The sequence below is a fragment of the Mastigoproctus giganteus genome, chromosome 4 (assembly GCF_048544385.1).
Source record: "Mastigoproctus giganteus isolate SK-2022 chromosome 4, ASM4854438v1, whole genome shotgun sequence".
In the NCBI taxonomy this organism is placed as follows: Eukaryota; Metazoa; Arthropoda; class Arachnida; order Uropygi; family Thelyphonidae; genus Mastigoproctus; species Mastigoproctus giganteus.
In genome coordinates, this window is record NC_143578.1 from 172,836,562 (window position 1) to 172,852,752 (window position 16,191).

A 16,191-nucleotide genomic window follows, 5' to 3' on the forward strand; every position below is an offset into this window, starting at 1 on the left:
TATGCTATGCTATTCCTTATAATAAATAAGCAATAAACACACTATTCTTGTCAAACCTTTTTTTTTTTTTTTTTTTTTTTATCATGGTGTACATCAGCAATATGCACACACATTTACACTGTATATTATAACCTAGTTAAAAGGATTGTTTTCTGCAATGTTGAGGTGAACGTACTGAAGCAGAGTGGATATGAAAGAAAAATACTTTCAGTAGTGGTATCTAGCTTACTGGCACATCCTGTGAACTCCAACAAACAATGGATATATGACTGATCACAAGTTCTGCTTTCGTAATGAAACATTTGTAGATGCAATATTGCAATTATAAGTTCCCTCTGGTAAATAATTTTTCACTGTCCTTGTGTTTATCAAATATCACCAGTCAGATTAAGAAACAAGGCTGGTAGTTTCCTTAAATATTGGTGGTTGGTATATAGTTTTCTCTTGAGTGAAGAAAGCTGGACTTGACTGGGAATATGAAAACACACTTTCTGTTGGGGTATATAGTTCTTGAGGTGAGCTTGAGAGATTCATTGCACTACGAATATGGCGAGTTGCTGCATGAAGTCTATAATGTAGGAGAGACTCCAGTGAATAATTCTGGTACTTGTGTCTGGAAAAAAAGGAAAAAACAATGTGGTGTGTATGTTTAAACACAATTATCAATTTAAGAAACACTGCATTATCATTTTATTCTTAAATTATACTGAAAAATTCTTATACATACAAAAGGATAAAAAAATAAGTTCATTTCTGAAATTAAAGCATAGTAGCTACACAACTTGGTAGCCAGAATACTACAAAGTTTTGTAACCAATCTATGTTATGTGGTTTAGCGTAAGGATGCCCTCAAAATTTATTATCCGAATTATTATTATTTTTAAAAATCAGTTGTGATTTTATGTCTGTGTTAAAGTGAAAAAAAGGCAATTGTATGCTTTGTTAAATGTATTTCTGGTTTGATGCAGATTCATGAAACCAGGCATTTCAGAGAAGTTTCCATGCATAGGTGCTTCCGTGCACTTCTACTTATTTTATATGTCTATAATAGGACATATAAAATCTGTATTTCATGGAACAGGCAGAAAAAACAAGGTAGCTGTGTGTGGAGGTACTGATTTAAAGGGGGAGGGAGAGAGAAAAACATTGTTGTCCCTCTCCCCAGTGACACGACAAGTTGCCCCATGTTGCACTATTAATAAGCAACAAGCAACATTTCTCCAGGAGAGAAGTGCAGTATTCAGTAATTATTGGCACCTCATCAGTGCAGTGTCTGACAACCCAGATTTAACTTACAAGATGAGAGATGCCAAAGTGTGTGATAACAAATTTCAACACAATGAGCTAATGAAAACTCTAAGCCTGCTATGAGAGGCATCTCTTCATGACAGCCTCACAGTTTGAAAAATTGACAATGACAACTGTTTTCTTTTTGTCCTATATTCTTATGCAATAGATGCAAGTCTTATTATAGACACAATATTTTTAATGAGTTGTCAGATGCTGTGGAGAAGAAAATCCCAACTGGTGGGGGGGGGGAGGCACATTGCTAATAAAGTAACATTGTGGTTCTCTAATTGAGAAGTGTTACTTATTAATGGTGCAACATGATAGCCTCACAGTTTCAGAGATCAATAACAAGGCTGTCTTTTTTTTTTTTACCTGTTCTGTAAAATACAGAAGTCCTATTTAGATAGACATAACATTTTTATTAGCAAGTTTAGAGATTTAATTAGCTCATTGTTGTTACTTATTTGTATAAATTATTTGTACAGTATTTCTGTCGTAAACATAATTAAATAAGAAACAGGTAATGTTTTAGCTATGGATATCCCTTTATTGCTCATGAAATTATTTTAAGCAATTTTTTAGTTTTGTCTGGGCAAAATGTTTACATAAATATTTTTCACGTAATTCCATGAACACTAGCTTCTTTTTCTTTAAATGAAATGCTTCCTTTGCACCTCATTAAAGAATCAATTCATAACTGAAATTGCAGTCAGATATCTGACTACATTTTGGCATACCTAATGTCAAAATTCCCTTTTTGTCAAGTTCTTCAAAGAATGAGAGCTGAAAATCAAGGTATACTAACTGATTTGTATTGGGCATCACTGTCAAAAGGTGTATCATGATGATGTTCACACTTCCTTATTCAGCAAGCTGATTTTTTTTTTTTTTCATATATATCCCAAAATTGAATATTAATCCTCCATGTCACATAAGAATAATATTTTGTAATCCTATTCTATAAGCTTTTGGGTAAATATTACTATAAACTAGAATGTACTTTCAATGGGAACCATCTGTTCCTTTAAAACTATAATCAACATTTCTGTTTCTCAAAGTTCTTGAAATTTTTCCAACAATTCATATAAGTTGGATCCACAGTAACTGATCAGAATTAGGTGACAATTTGCACACTGTCATCAAAGTGTAAAGAATTCATTTGTTCTTACTCTTTCTGCATTGTCCAATTTTCAATATCTAGAGGCACTGACAGATAGATTCATGCAGCTTTAAATTTGTTCTATTCAGAATTTGAATCAGATATCTGACTGTAGTTTCACAGCCTTATTTACATTTTTCAGAAATGCGTCCAGTTGCTTGTTCAATAGTCACATATAAAACTTTCAGAAAAAAAAAAAAAAAAACTATAATGATTACTGATTTTTAATTTAAACTTTGAATTTAAAATTACTTTAAATTCAAAATTTGCAATTTCTCTCCTTTTGCATATTAGATGCATACTACAATTATTAAAATAGGCAAGTAAATTTGTTGACTATTATATAACAGGAACATAAAATACATACAATGGAAATGTACCGATGGCTTCAATGAATAACCAGGCTTCAAAACTGCCTCAAATGTCTGGTTTGTATATCCAGATGTATTTGGCTACCATGTAAAACCATTCATTTACATTTTTTTTTCCCTTTTTTTTTTTTTTTTACATATGTAGATTATTTAAGTGTTATATAGCATGTAAATTTTGTTTGCCAATGACTGTTGATCGAATGCTTCCTGGATACAGGATTTATGTTGACAGCTGCAACAGATAGTAGTTTGTTATGCACCCAATGATGGGTACAATGAATGATTATACAGAGAAATAGAGTGGGCCATTAAATCAGAGTGTATTATAATGGGGGACTTTAACTTCCCAGATATTGAGTGGAACTTCTGGGTTGATCACTCACTAGCAAGGCTTTTGTGGATTTATTGGATGATTGTTTTATACAGCAGCTTGTTAGAGAGGCAACCAGAAGGAGTAACACTCTTGGTCTGATTATCAGCAGTGATTATTAATGCATTAAGGATTTAAATATAAAGGAAACACTAGGTGGCAGTGATCAGTGTGCTGATGTGGGATTTACTCAAAGATGTAACTACCGTCAGGAGTAAAGGTAAGGGTTTTTGCTTTTGTAAAGTGATTACGATGGTATCAGACAGTTTTTAAAGTCTACACAATGGGTCCAACTGGTGTTGTTACCAACAGCAAATTCTAAATGGGAAGCATTCAAGGAAATAACCTTGGAAGCTACTAGGCTTTTTGTTCGAACTAAGAACCATTCTAGGTTTATGCCCAAATGGATGTCAGGTGAACTAATGAGACTCGTGGCAGAGAATAAAAATGCATGGGATGCATATAAATTATCAGGCAATACAGTAGCCTATGGTGTATATATAAGCTAGGCAAGCAAAGGCAGATTATAAGAAATCTTTGGCAATGGATGCAAAGAAAAACAGAAAAGACTTCTTTACTTATACAAAGGGTACTAGGAAAGTTTTGCAATATGACGCAACAATGAATCACAGGAAGCTGCTTGTTGCTGCATGTTGAGACATGTTCATAAGTGCATAGTAGCCGCCGCGCCAAGTCGATGGGCTCAGTTATTCATTAGTAGTGAGAGTGTAAAGTGCTTGCGATGGCATCGTGGTCACGAAATGAGATAAGGACAGTTTTGCGGTATAATTTTGTGCGTGGTTTAACCATAGACCAGTTCTTAGAAGAAATGACTCTTGCACTAGATGATGATTGTCCACATCGTACAACGATATTCAGGTGGTATAGAGAATTCCAAAGGGGAAATTTCACTCTGGAGGATTCTGAGAGGCCGGGAAGGCCACGAACGTCAGTTACGGAGGAAAACGTTACTGCTGTGAGGAAAATGCTTGACGAAAACAGGCGAGTGACCTACCAACAGATAGAGGATACTTTGGGCCTAAATGCACCAGCAATTCGTTCGATTCTGCAAGATCATTTGCACGTGAAGAAACTTTGTTCTCTCTGCGTGCCGCATCAACTGACTGAAGAGCAGATGACACGACGTGTGACTTGGTGCCGGGAGATGTTAAAAAAGTTTGATAAGGGACAATCTCGGTATGTGATCAACATCGTGACAGGTGAGGAGACTTGGCTGTACTATTACAATCTGCCGACCAAGGCTCAAAACAAAGTTTGGGTCTTTGATGATGACGACACACCCGTAATTGTCAGAAAATCCCGATCTGTAAAGAAGAAAATGATAGCTGTATTTTTCAAATCGAGTGGAATTGTGGAACGTGTCGTTTTGGACACGCAGAAGACAGTCACAGCTAAGTGGTATACTGAACAATGCCTGCCTAAAGTCATTGGATCTATGAAGAACCTGCGGCCAAAGTCAAGAATGGACACCTGGTACCTCCATCACGATAATGCTGCAGCTCACCGCGCCAAAGCCTGCACCGAATATTTGACCACGACAGGACTGAAACTTCTCGAGCACCCTCCCTACAGGCCAGACCTTGCTCCCTGCGACTTTGCACTGTTCCCGCATGTGAAAATGAAGCTAAAAGGGAGGCGGTTTTCCAGTGATGAGGACCTTCTACGGGCTTGGGACGACGAGTGTGCTTTACTCCCTAGTGAAACTTGGCAGAACTGGTTTAAAGATTGGTTTCGGAGGAAGGAGAGGTGTATTGAATGTAGAGGAAATTACTTTGAAAAAATTAAATAAACAAAGCTGTATTGCAAAACTTTCCTAGTACCCTTTGTATAAACTCTAAATGGAAGGGGATGAATCAGATTGGTCCACTTGATATCAATGGTTTGACTGAAGATGATCATTCTCAGATACCTGCCAAACTAAATGAGTATTTTGCATCTACATTGACATGAGGAGTTATTCAAGGAGGAGAGGACCAGATGTTTATCACACTAACATGATTTTGTAATAACTGAGAGCAAAGTGGAGGAGAAATTTTTGAAGTTAAACATAGGAAAGGCACCTGGGTGGATAGGATCTATCCAGTTATATTAAAGGAGGTGGAAAAGGAAGTAAGTAAACCCTTAGCCATAATTATGACAGCATCCCTGGACTCAGTGGAAGTCCCCATGGACTGGAGATGTGCAAATGTATCTCCAATTCACAAAGGGTGACACGACTGATTACAGACCTGTTAGTTTGAATTCTGTTCCAGGGAAAATAATAGTCACTGGTTAAAGAAGCATTGCAGGAACATCTAGCCAAGACTGCAGTAATAATTCAGACACAGCATGGGTTTGTTAATTGGAAGCCTTGACCACTTTGATTGGATACTATGATGTGGTCACAAAGGAACTGGATGCAAAAAATAATTTTGATATCATATACTTGGATTTCAGGAAAGATTTTTGATACTGTTGCACATGTAAGACTACTGTACAAATTGGAACACTATGGCATTAAGGGCAAGTCGCTACAATGGATACTGCTCTTCGTGGACTAATATTATTAGTGGTGTCCCGGTTCAGTGCATTGTTGTTTTGTATATTTATCAATGATACTGATGAAAGTATATCAGGCTTAATGTCAAAGTTTGTAGATGATACAAAGGTTAGTAGGATTGTTAATAACAGTATGCTGCTGCAACAGGATCTAGAAAAGTTGGGTAGATGGGCTGAGAAGTGGCAATTTGAAGTTTAACATTGACAAATGCAAAGTACTATATCTTCAAACAGGGTTGGGGCTGGGAATTTCCATACTATAACAATTAATGATAAACACCAGCAAAGAAATTGAACTGAAAATTTACTATAAAATGAAATAATATACAGTGAAATGTGATGAAAATAAAACACTGATTAAATTATAGTTACAATATGATATAGTTAAAAGCAATAAAATTATCTAAAATAAATTGGGTTAAAAGCGATAAAACAATGAAACCTGGAGCTTTCGGAGAACTGCCGTCTCCTTCTTCAACAGCATACTACTAGTGCTAAGACACATCCTTAAGTAGCAGGTCCATGGCACTCATGCACGTGATCATCAGACACATGATCTACATTCTCCATGCGCATATCGGAAACGGAAGTGACTCGGGAGCGTGTCAAACAGAAATGGTCATCGCTTCTGAGGACAACTGCCTCAAACGGGGATGTAAACGGATCCCCCTGTCCCTATTAATAATATTGTGACTGGATGAACCGATTCGCAAGCTCTCGAGCCACTTGCGTTCCCAAAATCCATGGGCGCGGTCAGTAATGACCGCGTCTTCAGGGGAGATTCGATGCTGCTTTTTCCAGAAATGCTCTGCCACAGCAGACCTCGCATAGTTAGCAGTCTTGATAGCGGTCGTGTGTTCCCCCAGACGGTCCTTTAAACGTCGCCCCGTTTAATAGGGACAGGGGGATCCGTTTACACCCCCTGTTTGAGGCAGTTGTCTTCAGAAGGGATGACCGTTTCTGTTTGACACGCTCCCGAGTCACTTCCGTTTCCGATACGCGCATGGAGAATGTAGATCATGTGTCTGATGATCACGTGCATGAGTGCCATGGACCTGCTACTTAAGGATGTGTCTTAGCACTAGCAGTATGCTGTTGAAGAAGGAGACTGCAGTTCTCCGAAAGCTCCAGGTTTCATTGTTTTATCGCTTTTAACCCAGTTTATTTTAGATAATTTTATTGCTTTTAACTATATTATATTGTAACTATAATTTAATCAGTGTTTTATTTTCATCACATTTCACTGTATATTATTTCATTTTATAGTAAATTTTCAGTTCAATTTCTTGGCTGGTGTTTACCACTAATTATTATAGTAATGCAAAGTACTGCATAATGGGTAGCAGTAACCGCAGAGAAATGTACCAACTGGGTGGTGGAGAATGAAAGAGACCTGGGGTAATTGTGCAGTCGGATATGAAGTTTTCTGAGCAGCGCAGACAGGCTGCCAAAGAAGGTCATGGGGTCTTGTCAATGATATACAGGAATTTTGCGAGCAGGGATAAGGAGGTGATTATCCCCTTGTATAAGGCAATGGTCAGGCCACACCTTGAGTACTGCGAACAGGTCTGGAAGCTTCATTTTAGGAAGGATGTAGAGTTGCTAGAATGAGTACAGAGAAGGGCAACAAACAGGTGAGGGTAACAAACGGGTGCTCTTACGAAGAAAGGCTTAAGTTCTGCAGATTGCAGCATCTGGAGACAAGGCAATTGAGGTGTATAATTGGATTGAGCAGGCTCAACGCTGATGGGATTCTTCCTCTTGCTCGGATTACAAACCTGAGGGGGCATAAACTGAAATTGAGGAAAGTCAGTTGTCGAATAGTTGTGTAGAAATTTTCCTTTAGCCAGCAGGTAGTTGATTGCTGGAACAAACTTCCATCTGTCATGGAAGATGATAGCTTAAATAAATTAAAGCAGAACTAGATAAACATTTGGAACGAATGGATGGGTGAAATGGGAAGGGTTTTTTTTTTTTTTTTTTTGTTGGCTGATGCTGTATAAGTTTCCTTTCTTGCATCATATGCCTATGGTAAATGCCACGTTAAAATATTCCTTTAAAAAAAAAGCTACTTGCTGAGAGTTGATTCCAAGGATACAGTACTTTAGCACACTCCGTAGCAACTTAGAATCAACAAGAAAATGAGTAATTATTGAACAAAATATAGCTTTTTCATTATTTTGTCTAGTTTGCATGAAATTTGCAATGCTTGTCCAAGAGAGATGCCTTAATCAGTATATACTGCTACCCAGATGCAAGGACTTCATTTTCCATTGTCAAACTCCAACTTTCATTTTCAAACAGACCAAAATGGATATAAAAAATATATAAAAATGATAACTGCTGGTGCGGAGGAGAGGGCTATGCACTGTCATGAATCACTCTGTCCACCTTATAAATTATCAGGATTTTTACAGTTTAACTATTCCCTATCTCCTGCCTCTTAATCATACACCATTATCCATAGTAGTAATTTGGCCCTAATGCTGCATTGCTCCACTTTACATAACAATAAATCATGTGGGACTGTAAAAACTTTACTTGAAATTATTCTTTTCATCCACTTCATAGTGACAACTTCCTTGTAGCTAATTAGTTTAGTCAGACATGATCTACCCTGAACAAAGCCATGCAGTAATTCCCTTAATTCCATTCCCATTCAGTGGTCCTATATTTCATTGACTCCATATGCTTTCCTAGAAGAAAAGTCAAATTTAAAGGTCTGCAGTTGCTTATTTCACTCTTTGAGCAAACTTTGTGAACAAGGATATATGTCTGCACATCTATAATCTGAAAAAATGAATCTTTCTGAATCCAAGAATGTCTCAAAATAATAACTAAAGATTTGCTTACCTCTTTTACCATTTCCTTCACTATAATTAGATATATTGCATCAATTGCTTTAGTTGTAATAATTAAGCTTCTGGTCATCACAAAAATATTCAACTCCTAGTTAGTATTAGCTAAGCCATTAAATTTCCTCACATGTGGATGCAAAATAATCCCTGATAATTTATAAAGTGGACAGAGTGATTTAAGTACGGTGCAGTCAGAGGATCAGTTATTTCAGTATCCATTTTAGTCTATATATGTTGTATAAAATGCTTCATAGTTTCCAGAATAACTTCCTTAAACATTTCCTATTTAACATCACTGAAAAGTAATTAAATAGATGACTGCTTGCCATAGGTTTCCTTATCTGAAAGTTCTTAATGCATCAATTAAGCATGAACATGCATCAAGTAAGTAAAGAAGCAAGTTTCTTTTGGAATTTTGAAAATCTGTAAAAATTACAGCCTTGTACATAAATTCTTATAAAGATTAATTTGTTTTTTGATTTGAGTGACCAATATTAGAATCAAATTGTCAAAAGTTGTGTAAGTAAGAATAAACCATTAGAGCTAAAAAAAAAACCTGAACTGCTAGAGGTATACATTCTTTATCTCAAAATAAAGTGCAAATGCCTAAGGAAGAAAATTACTGAAATGTTATGTTAAATATATACAAAGTAATACTTCCAGTTGTAAATAAAATACATTGAATGGCACTTAGTGAGGGCTAGCACTATTCAGTATATTTAAATCATGATTAGCAAAGCTGATGTTTTTCTGCTTTCACCTACTGGCTAAAGGCAAATTTCCACACAGCAGTTCTACAACTGTCTTTCCTCAGGTGTGTAACCTGAGCAAGAGGAAGAATCCTATCAGCACTGAGCTTGCTCAAACCATTCAAGGCCTTATAAACCTCAATCAGATTACCTAACAGATGCCTAGTCTCCATACACTGCAATTTGCAGAACTTAAGCCTTTAAGAGAAACCTTTTGTTCCACTCACGAATCTCGTTGCCCTCCTCTGTACTTGTTCCAGCAGCTCTACATCCTTCCTAAAATGAGGCTTCCAGACTTGTATACAGTACTCAAGGCAGTGACTTGACCACTGCCTTATACAAGGGGATAATCACCACCTTATCCCTTCTAGCAGAATTCCTGTATATCACTGACAAGACCCCATGAGCTACTCTTGTGGTCTGTCTGCACTGCACAATTAAACCAGGTCTTTTTCATTCTCCACTTCCCTGAGTATAGTACCATACAGTTGATATGTTACTCTGGGGTTACTGCTACTCATATGCAGTACTTTGCATTTGTCAATGTTAAACTTCAGTTTCCACCTCTCAGCCCATCTACCTAACTTTTCTAGATCCTGTTGCAGTAGCATAATGTCTTTACTATCGTTAATAACCCTGCCAACCTTTGTATCATCTGCAAACTTGGACATTAAGCCTGATATACCTTCATTGATATCATTAATAAATACACAAAACAACAATGGGTCCAACACCAAACCCTAGGGAATCATTGAGGGGAAGGGGAGAGCAGGAAAGGCAGAAAAAAGGGAGAAGTAGCACCTTGCTTTCTCTCAAATTGCCTAAAAGATTACAAGGCATATAATAAGAATTAGTCAAAAGTGAAGTAAAGAAGGAATAATTAATAACTATATTATGGGGCTAATGTATTAGTATTAGCCATATAGTGGCTAATACTAATTCATTATTAGTGCAAAAAAGCCACATGCCTTTGCTGCACTGGCCAAAAAAAAAAAAAAAAAGAAGCAGATAGGAAAATACAAATTATGTACTTTCCTCCTCATGTAACTATCCAGCTGACCTTTGAATTTCCTCAAACTCTCAACTTCAACTGCCTGTAGAGGTAACTTATTCTAGTGTTCATCAACTCATGCTAAAATAAAACTTCCTACCGTCATGGCTAAATCTCTTCCCCTGTAATTTGAATTTGTGGCCCCTACTTCTGGAATTATTTATAATAGTGAAAATGCCATCGCCATTCATTTTACTAACCCCTCTCAGAGCCTTATAAACTTCAATCAGGTCCCACCTAAGGTGCCTGGTTGGCAAGCTCTGTAGCCACACATAATTGAATATGATCTCCATGGGATATTGTTTGATAAATCATCGAAAGAACACCATGGGCTTTCCTGATTGCCTGTTTACACTGCTTAGAAAACTTCATATCTGCCCATATCAAACTCCCAGACCCTTCTAATGTTTTTAATTCAACCATACCATATATATAAATTATTTTGTGGTTGCTATTCCGTAAATGTAAAATGTAAGACATTTTGCTGCATTAAAATAAAACTGCCACTTTTCTGACCATTCTTGAAGGTTGTTAAAGTCATCCTGGGCGAGCACTGATCATTGACGACTCTTGCAGTCTTTATATTACATCATCTGCGGATCTGACATCACCCTTTATCAATGTCATTTATGAAAATCAGAAACAATAGTGGTCCAAGAACCAATCATTGGGGGACCCCAATTCTAATGTTACACCAATTTAAAGAACATCCATTAATCACAACTCTTTGCCTTCTGCCTTGCAGCCACTCTGCAATCAATCTTAGAACCTTTCCAGTAATTCCAACATGTTCCAGTTTTTACAATAATCTTTCACAAGGGACAGTCGCTAAAATCCAAATAAACTATGGAAATTGTTCCCTACATTTAGCTCATGAGTAACTGTATTGAAATAGCATACCAGGTTCATTAAATGTGATGATTTTCTCTTAACAAAGATATGTAGTATGTCCATCAGAATGTCCATCAGAATGCCATTTCTATTTAAATGTTCCTGAATTGAACTCTTAATCACTGCTTCTAAAATTTTCCCTACCACTAAAATTAGAGTAATCAGTCTGTAATTACTGTCTTCACTCTTAGAACCACCTTTATGTATTGATAATATGTTGGTACTTCTCCAGTCCAAAGGAATCTCTTCTGGGTCTAAAGATGCCCTCATAATTAGTCTCAATGGATCAGTACACTCTCTGGCAGCCCCTCTCAAAATTACTGGGTATTTGTTATCAACTGCAGAACCTTTACTTGTCTTAAGGCTCAGAAGTGTTTCTAATAAACAGTCATGTGTAATTTTGAAATCACTAATTTCATATGCTTAGCCTCACTTGCACAGCCTCTCCTCAGCATGAAAGATCTTTCATCAGTAAAGATGCAAAATACCTATTCAATTCATCAGCTGGGTTATCTAAGACCTTCCCACACCCAGTACACAAGAGTCCGATCTGATTTGTTTTCTTCTTTGTGTTCACATACATAAACTCCTTGTCCCCATTCCTTGCTCTCTTAGCCAGTGCTTTCTCATACTTAGCCTTGGCCTCTCTAACCTTATCTGTGGTACTATTACAGATCAACTTTTAGTTGTTGCAGGCTTCAGTACTTTTCATTGCTCTAACTTTCCCATGCTATCTTTTTCTGTTCTATTAGAATGGCTAGCTCTGTATTCATCCATCTTGGCATGCTTACCATGCTATATTTTCATACTCCTATACTGGGATCTTTAGTGAGGATCAAGTTAAGGATTTTAGACTTCTTTTGACAGGTTGAAATAATCAGCTAGGTGGTTAAAAAATTTATCCCACTCTGATTTTTGGTGAGTTAAAGTTACCAATAATGAGGCATTCATCCTCACTGGCCTGTTGGGGGGAGGGAAAAAAAAAAAAAGTTCTTGTTTATAACTCCAGCATGACCACCAGGTCGGTGGAGTTTACAATAAATCAATCAATACAAACGTTAATCGTATTCAGCAGTCATGGGCTTGAACCCTGGTCCACTCAAGAGCGTGTGCTGCTGCACTCGCACTCCTGTGGCATACCTCGATTATCAACTTTTGACAAGAAACATATCCCATCCCTTCATATGCATCATTTATATACACCCCTGTATCTGTCCTGAGCACATTATAATCACCATAAAGAAATTCCTTATTACCAATTTCAGGAACACCAGGTCTCAGTTAGTCCTAAAATATCAGCTTTAGAATTGAACAAAAGCTCTATTACAATTCACTGGATTTGTTAACAACACTTCTGCTTTTACACCTTAAGAATTTTTTTTGTTTGTTGTCTCTTCCCATCCATTTGTTATGTTGAGGTTTCTCACAAATATTCTTGAAGAGGGTGCAAGTGGAATCTTATCTGGTTAAGTTTCCAGTGGACCCCTAGTTAGAAGTTTCATTTGAATCCTTAATGCTTCCTCTGACTTCAGCACCTTCGTGCTTAAAATGAACACCATCTCTGTTAAATAAATTTGCTTAATCTATTATGGCAGGCAAAGCTGAGAAGCTCCTCCAATAAACTTTGCAGAGTCGGTCTTTCAACTCTGTGATTAATCAAAAAGGCTCGCATCATAAGATCCCTCCTAGTGTGTTTGTTCAAAATTGCAGGCAAGAACATTTTGACCTGATTTGCAACATTTTTGTAGCACAATCTTATACTTCTAAACTATATCCTCAGTTTGTTTATGCCTTTAAATCATTAGTACCCACATATATAATTGTTGATATTACTAGTTCATGTTACTAGATATGAATAATGTTTTTTTTTTGTTTTTTTTTTTTAGTATTAACTTGCTTCCTTTGCTGCTATTTTCTGGCCACGATAAACTCTGGCTTGTCCTATAAATTTCTTTATCTGCAGGCAAAACAGAATTTTTGATATAAATTAATGATTAATATACTGGGAAAAAAAATGGGGCTTAGAGGGGAACAGGCATTCTGTGTGTTATCAGACACTCAGTATAAAACACTGATGAATTCATATCTTTCTATTTTAGAAGATTTAGGAGAAGTCCGGTTGGCCTTCCTGTTGGTAAGCTCCATTACGTCATTTTGGTGGCAACGAATGTGTAGAGGGATTCTTTTCAGCATGAAGAAGAAAAGACTAAACCCTCCAGCACTTTATGAAATATAACAACACAACAACGAAATGGCCCTCAGTCCACAGCAGCTTTCACTCCCCCTCTTACAGCAGCGAGAGGATCAGAGTGGAAGCAGAGAACGCAAAAAATCTCTGGGTACGACCAGGCTGCCGAGCACGGAAACTGAACTTGGCCTGTTATAATGTAAGATTGCTCATTGGTGAAGATAGGATATTAGAGCTGGAAAATCATCAGCTTGGCTGAAACAAGAAGAAATGAATCACATGTTTATCAAGTGAAAATCTGCTGTATGCCAATGAAAACATGAAGGTGGGGTTGACTTTCTGGTTCATAAAGTTATTAAAAACAACATTTTGGAATTCAAAAGTATATCACCAAGGGTGTCAAGATTCCTAAGAGGTACAAACTCAAGGTTATAATGATATATGCACTAACATCGAGCCATGATGATGAAGAGGTTGAAGAAATGTAAACCAAAATTGAGAGACTTCTAGATGAAAGAAAACTCACCAGCATTATCATCATCATCACAGCCATTTTCAATCCACTGCAGGATGAAGGCCTTTCCAGTTCCTTCTGTTTTGAGCACTGGCCATTTACTACCCACAAACTCATGAATTTCATCTATCCATCTCCGCCTTTGTCTTCCAGGTTTTCTTCTAGCTCCTCTTGGATACCATTCTGTTATTTTCTTAGTCCATCTGTCATCATGTCTTTGGGCTATGTGTCCTGCCCAAGACCATTTTAGTTCTTTAGTTTTGATAAGAATGTCCTTTAGTTGAGTATGTTGCCTAATCCATGTGTTTCTCTTCTTATCTAACGGTCTGATTCCCAATATGATTCGTTCCATTCTTTGCTGTGTAGTTCTCAGCTTCTCTTCCATTCTTTTGGTGAGTGCCCAAGTTTCACTTCCATAAGTCATGGTGGGGAGTATACATTGGTTCATTATTTTACGTTTCAGACAAACTGGGATATTGCTCTTCAGTATGTGACTATATTTCCTGAATGCTATCCATCCAAAATTTATTCTTCTCTTGACTTCCAGCCATTTATCATTATTACAGCTAATAACTTGTCCCAGATAAGTATATGACTCCACCTTTTCAATTACTGCTCCTTCAATCATTATTTCCCTTTCTGTGGCATACTTGTTCATCATTACTTTTGTTTTAGCCATATTCATCTTTAGTCCAAAATCCTTACTAGCTGTGCATAACTGATTAAGATTTTCCTCTAATTCTTTGGGATCGTGGCTTATGACCACAATGTCATCTGCAAATCGTAAATGGTTAGGTACTCTCCGTTGACTCCTTTCTGCAACCAGTCTAATCTTCTGAAAGCTTCCTCAAGGGCAACAGTAAACAGCTTTGGAGATATTGTGTCTCCTTGTCGAACTCCTTTCTCAATTTTAAATTTCCTACTGTCTTTGTCTAGCCTAATAAAGGAGGTAGCATTCTCATATATTTTCTTCAAAATCATAATATGTCGGGTATCTATGCCTTGTCTTTCCAGTGCCCGAAACATTGCCTTATGCTGTATGCAGTCAAACGCCTTTTCATAATCCACAAATGCCAGGCATAATGGTGTTTTATATTCATTTGCTTTCTCCATTAGCTATGATATTACGTGAAGGTGATCCATAGTTGAGAATCCTGTCCTAAAGCCAGCTTGCTCTTTCGGTTGATTCTCATCAAGTATTCTTTCTAATCTGTTAATAATGACCCTTGTGAACAACTTGTAGATGTGGGATAACAAGCTAATTGGTCTGTAATTTCCAATTTCTGATTTATATCCTTTCTTATGCAGCAAAACTATGATTGCATTATTCCACTGCTTAGGTGTCACACCTTTTCTAATGCACTTTGTGAAGAGCCTTGCCAATTTTTGTGTTATGTCTCTTCCTCCCAATTTTAACAACTCTACAGTAACTTCATCTTCCCCCGGGGCTTTCTGATTCTTCATTTTCTTCAATGCATGTTCTATCTCATCAGGAAGAATATTGGGTATGTCTTATGCGTTGCTACTTTGCAATCCATCTTCTCCACTGCTGGCATCATTCCCCTGCTCCTTGTATAATTCTCTATAGTAGTCTTCTGCTATTTAAATTATGCCTTCTCTGCTTGGTTTGGTTTGGTTTGGTTTTGGTTTTTTTTGGCGCATTAGCTTCTATGGCTATAATGCGCCAAGACCATGTCAGTTATAAAAAAATTTAAACTTTCAGTGACCTAATTACCAGGTCACTATGTCCAAAGGTATAACAAATATATAAAGGGAAAATGTAAATTTTATATTCGATTAAAAATATTTATTGATTTTAAAAACCTAAAAACTGCAGACACATTGCCATTGTCGGATAAAATCTGACTGAGTGTATATGGCTCAGTCAGATAATTAAAAGCGGTAAAACGGATATTTCTAAAATGTGGACAATCAATTAAAATGTGTCTCATGGATAAAACGGTGCCACAGTTCTCGCACATAGGACAGTCATCTGCCCTCAGCAAAAACGAATGTGTAAGATGACCGTGTCCTATGCGGAGACGAGCTAGAACAACTTCCTCCTTGCGATTCCTGCGCAGACTAGACTGCCACGGTTCAATTACGGGCTTTATTTGATATAATTTATTCGCAGTCTGTCTATTCCACGAATCCTGCCATTGGGAATGTATTTTCTCGTGTATTATTTGCC

The 16,191-nt window shown here is 37.1% G+C and overlaps 2 protein-coding genes across 3 annotated transcripts in view; one reads left to right on the top strand and one right to left on the bottom strand.

Moving 5' to 3' along the window:
• The window catches only part of Polr1H (RNA polymerase I subunit RpI12), a 100,245-nt gene that overhangs the window by 52,786 nt on the left and 31,268 nt on the right, over positions 1 to 16,191 (top strand). The window lies entirely within an intron of this gene.
• The window catches only part of LOC150087207 (tetratricopeptide repeat protein 39B-like), a 349,901-nt gene continuing 333,811 nt past the window's right edge, over positions 102 to 16,191 (bottom strand). For both annotated transcript variants that reach the window (XM_090371071.1, XM_090371072.1), the window contains exon 18: positions 102 to 613. In XM_090371071.1, coding sequence (XP_090227197.1) covers positions 388 to 613 — 226 coding nt within the window. In that variant the 3' untranslated portion in view covers positions 102 to 387. The remainder of the gene's footprint in view (positions 614 to 16,191) is intronic.